Genomic DNA, 6,353 nt, shown 5'->3' on the forward strand with positions numbered 1-6,353 from the left:
TTAAAAAATATTATTTCAATACTTTATAGATATATATCGAAAAAAGTATCGATGAGTATCAATATCAGATATGATATCAATACGAATACGTGAGGCAATGTAAAATATTGATACTTCATAAGGGTGATCATGCCAAACTTAGATATATGGACTTTTTTTTTTTTTCACAAGTTCAAGCTTATTCCAAGCCTACCTGAATTAATCACACCTCGAATAAGTCTACCTCACCCAAATTATCCACTCTAAATAATGGTTTCACATAATGAGGATTTATAATAATGAGGGTTTATAGTAGTCTAGGTTGGTGGTGGTAATGCCCTAAGATTTTTTAAGATGCCAAGGGATTGAAAAAAAGAAAAAGAAATATAATCATGTTCAAAGCAAAGTTAGGCATTAAACATAAATACATTTTTTTAATTAGAATTTAAACATTCATCATATTATATGGGCGAACGTGTATATAAAGAGGGGAAAGAGGGGGTTACCAAATGCAATGAGAAGATGAACCACTAAAAAAACCAAAGCTCAATTTGAGTGAACCTTTTGCCATTTTCCCAAACTATTTTTCCTATCAACACCAGATATGTCTATTTATCTTACTTCTCTATGTTGAAATGAGGCCACCCTGATTTGACTATTTATATGCCCATCTTACATCTGATCCATCATTTACCCATGTTCATTAATTAATAGCAATTATACCATTTCTTGGATGTTATAATGTAACAACGTAAATTAATTGTCAGTGAGACCTTGAACTTGAATACTCATTCAGTTATAAATGTAAGATACATTTATGTAGTGAAAGCTCGTTGATTGCAAAATACTATGTTTAAATGCTAGCAAAGCGATACTCCCTTCGCCTCAAATTATATGATCGCTTTTAAAAAAAATTGTATTAAAATTAAAATACTTGGATAGATTAAAATTTTATTAAATATACCAATTTCAATATTATCATTTCTCTCTATATAATTAATTTTCATCCATTCTCTTTTTAATGTATTAAATGATGGGTATTTTAAAAAGTTTATATTTATATTTTGGAAGGATAAGATTGTTAAGTGTATTCAATGAGGTTTATTAGTATATAAAATTTTATCTAAACATATTTTATAATTTGATACGGAAGGAGTACTTTGGGACCAAACCTGAAATTTAAATTTCAATTAAGTACTATGGTCCTTTACTGGCCATAATTGGATCAAACCACACCAAACTGAACCAACTAGCTGGTTAAAAAAAAAATATATGAAGATTTCCATTCGAGCTAGTAATTAGTTTCGGCTTGGTTCAATATGTTGATTAGATTTTATTATTATTTGTTCATAAATACCATTATTTATTAGGAGTATCCATTACCGTCCACCTAGCACAGAATATGTGTGTGTGTGGATCAAGCTATAACACGTGGCATATAAAGTTCTTTTTCATTCATAGTACCTAAAATTCTAAGCATATCAAGCCCATGAATGTCATCAAAAAGTCACTCCATGGAAATCACACGAGGAGTTAATCGAAAATATAAGAATTACATGCTCATTTATGAAATAAATACATTAAGGTTGGCAAATATATATAATCTAATTAATCCCAATAGAAGGCCGGCAAGATTTCATGGTGCCTACTCACACAAAAATACTTCTAGTACTTTTTCAATCGAACTTTTTCCCTTAACAATGTTAATCATGGAGAATAAGATATAAAGGTTTTAATAACTAAAATTAATATGCAATGATGCATACAATGCAATTAATTATGTGATCACTAAGTGGACATGTAAAAATGATTTCCAAATAATAGTTACTCGAACAATTTCAACCAAGTTATATTTTACATAACATCTTATATCCCTTCAAACGCTTGCTTAAAACTAAAAAAACCCAACTAAATTCGGGTTGATCTAAACTAACAGCCACTTATTTGGTCTAATAAGGGCTTATTATGTGATAAAATACAACTTCAAACAAAATCTCTAACAACACATATTTTTCAAATAAATCCTGACATGTCATGCTTATTTTCAAAAAAAAATCAGACAAAAACAAAACCAAACAATTTTCATGCTTTTAAACAAATTTTAATTACCTTAGAATTTTTGAAACTTAAATCCGCACACAATATGACTCTTGACCAAACCTTAGCAAAGCAATAAATTTTTGTACTTAACCTCACCAAAATCTCCTCCTTCTATCTAATTTTTGACAAAAAATTTTTATGCTAAAAATGTACTATATGTCACAATATATGGCATAGTGTCATAAAATCTCACTTAAACCCAATTGTTTGGAATTAAACTGATCTAAAATCTATTTTGAATCCCATATAATCCTAATACATTATCTTAGACACAATTTACCTATAACTAAGAGCTTAAATAATTAATTAGCATCTATGAACCCCAATCAACATAAATCCTCCCACTACACGTTTCCTCAATTATTATTACTATCTGAAGCATTATGTGACCACTTTATTTAAAAATCATAATTTAAACTTGGTGATGAACATCATGATGACGTGGACGAATAGTAGAAGGAGGAGTATCAGAACAGCAAAAGCACCAACCATCCCAACTACATCTGGCGAACTTGTTGGGACATGTCAACTGTTCTTTTGTACAGTCTCCCTTACAGCATTACTGGGCAAGGCATTTTCCTTTTCTTATCTCTCCTGCCACTCCTTTCCCTACACGTGTCACATTCATCCACATCATCAATTCTTGACCAGTTATATACATTAGAGAGAGAGAGAGAGAGAGAGAGAGAGTGACATGAGTTGCCAGCAGATGCAACGAGAAGCAGAACCAGCAAGCAAGCCACCAGTTTGATTGACTCTTCTCCCATTTCTTCGATATTTTAAATCTTTGGAACCGTCTTGCCTTCAATTATTCATCCACTCTACGCCTTATATATACAATCATGACCCATGTCAATAAATTATAGCAATCAAATTATACAATAATTATCCATTAATATGATTTATAATTTAACTTATTATATTGTAAACAAATAGAGTATCAAATCAATATAATACCCAATAACATTTGCTGTATTAATTATTAAGATATGCGCATTAACAAGTTGTTGAAGTTTTGATGTATCGTGCTTGACTCGATTGATTTAAAATGTATCAAATCAATAATATGATCATACTCTAATAATATCTTCCCATTTCTTCCCAAAATGTTAGACATATTTATTTTTAACTCATTAATTGCTTAGATATGATCAAAAACAAGTTTGTGAACTTTTGGTGATCGTGGATTGACTCAATTGATTTGCAATCACTACTTAACTCATTACTAGTTCAACCCCATCCGCTTATTTTTATCATTTAATGTGTTAGCATAGAGGGATAAATCAGTAAAGACAACCAAACGCCTCTTGACAAGTTTCATATCAATTTGGGATTTTTATTAAGATTTTCAGTTCTGAAACATAGGGAAAATGATTAAGTACATCTTAATTTTTTAGTAAATTTAAAGGTGGGTTTTGAAGCTCGATTATACTCAAAAACAGGCAGCCAGTCAAATTGAACCCTTATTTTTTGCTCTATGTATCTACTGGGTGCTGGAATCTTACTGCTTTTTGTTGGATGTGTGCTGCTTTAGAGGAACTTGATGAGATTTTGCAGAAAGAAGTGTCCATACATTATTTGATGTGAACGTGTTGAAGAATGGTATTAAAAAAAAATGGTTTTGTGTTGCTTCAATGGAGATGATCTATGTTTTGTCTTGCTTTCATTTTTACAAGTGAAGTGACGCTTACTCTGAGTTCCATATTCCACAATTTAGAGTCACTTTCTGCAATTTTATCCAAACTTTTTTTATTTCCTCCTGTTTAGTAGAAGTGGTGCATGTGTGGCTTTGACTCTTATTTTATTAGCCTCTTTCTTTCTAGAAATATAAATTTAGAGCTTGGGACAAAAATTTATATTTTAGCTCAGACAATGTTATTTTATTTTCATTTACCTGTTCATTGAGATCTCCTCCTCCTCCTCCTTTTGGTTTTTAACTGAGATTTGCTTCTTGTTGCCATTCCCATGATCAATTATGATTCCATAAGTTATTGATTTATATAATCTTAGTTTTAATTTTTTTGACCTTCAAATCTTAATTTAAAATTTAAATTACTAGAAAGAGATTCACATGTCCACTTTTTTTTTCTTGGTAATTTTTATTTCAGAAAATTAATCTGTAAGTCCTTTTAATTTTTTTTTCAATTTTAAATCAGGTTCTCATAATTTATTTTATTTTAATCATGTTCTTATAGTTTGAACAATTAATATATTAATCCTTGAAGGTTGAAGTTATTAATAAATTATTAAATTTTTTCAAAACAAAAAACACTTTAAAATTTATTTAAAAATTGATTGAACATCTTTAGCCAAAAAATAAAAAATTGATTTAATATAATGTTTACATTTTCATTAATTATTATATATATATATATATATATATTACTTAAAAAACATAACCAAATTGTATGGGTTCTGAGTTATACAAATTATATAATTAATTCTAAAGTTTTGTAATATTTTAATAAAAATATAAAGTGTATAATTTTATTTTTAAAATAAAAAATTCAAGGATTTGAGTCCTTAGGAACTAACACATTTAATTGATCAAAACATAAGGACTTGATTGAAGCAAATTAGGCTACAAAGATCCAATTCAAAAATTGATAAAAACTAGAAAGACTTGTAAATTAATTTTTTCCTTTTTTGTTTTATCTATATTTCACTCTTTCTTTTTAAACTTCATTTTACAATATTAAAAAGGATACATGTTGATCAACGAATCTTCTCCCGTTCTTCGAAACTTTAAAACGCACTTGTATATATGTATAAAAAAAAACGCACTTATATATGTGTGTATTATTTTAAGATACTCCCTCTCTTTAAAAAAAATAAATATTTTAAAAAGTTAATATTTAAAAATAGAAGATATTTTTAATTTTTAAGATATAATCAATGTTTTTTTTAAGTACCTGTATTGAATAAATCATTTTATTTATTATAAAATAAAATATTATATAAATAAAAATAAATGTAAAAAGAGATAATTATGTTAAAAATAAGTAACTATTTTATTAAAATAATATTAAATTAAAAATATTTTATATTTTAAATGATGTGATTAATTCTTATTAAATTTAAGTTTAGAATTTTGGGGCACCATTTCAGGAGAAAAAATAAAGAACAAGTACAATAATCCAATAATATACATAATCCCGATACAATAATTATTCAATAATTTATTAATAAAAAAGGGGTCAGTAACTCAGTATACAAAATTGTGTATCGCTACTTTCTATGGAAAGAAAAACAATAAATAAGAAAGTCGTCATCGTCACCTGGCGTGAGCAGCAGCCAGCGGAACCAATTCTGACAGAGGCGTAGCAACCGGCGTCGGCACCGGCGACGGAGCTGGAGAGTTCCGACACAGAGGACACGTGGCGCTCAGACGGAGCCACTCGTCCAAGCATTCCACGTGGAAGCAGTGGTTGCAATCTGGAACGCACCGCACTGAATCATTCTTCACATACTCTCCCAAGCAAATCGCGCATGGGCCTCCATTGGGCCTGGGCAATCGCCGACTCTCCCCCAACACAATCTTCGGGAAGGCTTCAATCGTGGGCTTGTCCAGGCCCCAAAACTACCACGACCGGCTCATCGGAACTACTGTTACTACTACTACCTACACGGCGGCGGTTAAGGCCGCGGCTGTTGGCCTTGATCCGGACGCAAGCATAAGAAGCAAGCATGATAGTGGAGATGAGGACGAGAATGCTGATCGCAATGGCAATGCCATAGCCGAGGCTCGTGCCGGTGGCGGAGATCGGCGGTTCAGCGGCGGACATGAGAGAGAGAGAGAGAGAGAGAGAGAGAGGAGGAGGAATGTGGAGAGAAGATTTGTGTTGTGGTGGAGAGTGAGAGTTTATGGTGAGAGAGGGGAAGTTGGGACTTGGGAGGTGACTTTATTAAGGGAAGGAGGAGACGGTTGGGGTGGTGGTGGACACTACCGGATTCCGCGGGAAAAAAATTAAATGGCTTTGGGAATTGTGACGTTGACGTTGTCTTTATTTATTTTATTTATTTATTTATTTTTGTGGTCAGTGCTTCAATTAATTTTCTATGTTTATTGTTTAATATATGTTCTGAGGGACTGATCTGATACTTTAAATTTCAAATTGATGATTAGCACATAAATTGAAGGCTTTGACCCGAAGAGATGTTTATGCTCCCTCCAGTTTATGTTGCGAGGCACTTTCTGTGTTAAAAGGTATTATAACGCATTTTTTTAAGGTTGATTATTAAAAAATATATGATATTTTAAGTTTTTCAATATA

General features: G+C 31.0%; 1 protein-coding gene across 1 annotated transcript; it reads right to left on the reverse strand.

Moving 5' to 3' along the window:
* Positions 1-2,416: 2,416 nt before the first annotated feature.
* Positions 2,417-5,932, reverse strand: LOC129315005 (putative RING-H2 finger protein ATL69). Its single transcript, XM_054958494.1, is given in 3 exon segments — positions 2,417-2,906; positions 5,358-5,653; positions 5,655-5,932. Coding segments are annotated over 3 exon segments (525 nt in total). The 5' UTR covers positions 5,865-5,932; the 3' UTR covers positions 2,417-2,887.
* Between the last annotated feature and the right edge of the window lie 421 nt (positions 5,933-6,353).

This window comes from Prosopis cineraria, unplaced genomic scaffold (genome assembly GCF_029017545.1).
Source record: "Prosopis cineraria cultivar Desert tree isolate PC_DT_omini unplaced genomic scaffold, ASM2901754v1 PC7, whole genome shotgun sequence".
NCBI classification, from domain to species: Eukaryota; Viridiplantae; Streptophyta; class Magnoliopsida; order Fabales; family Fabaceae; genus Prosopis; species Prosopis cineraria.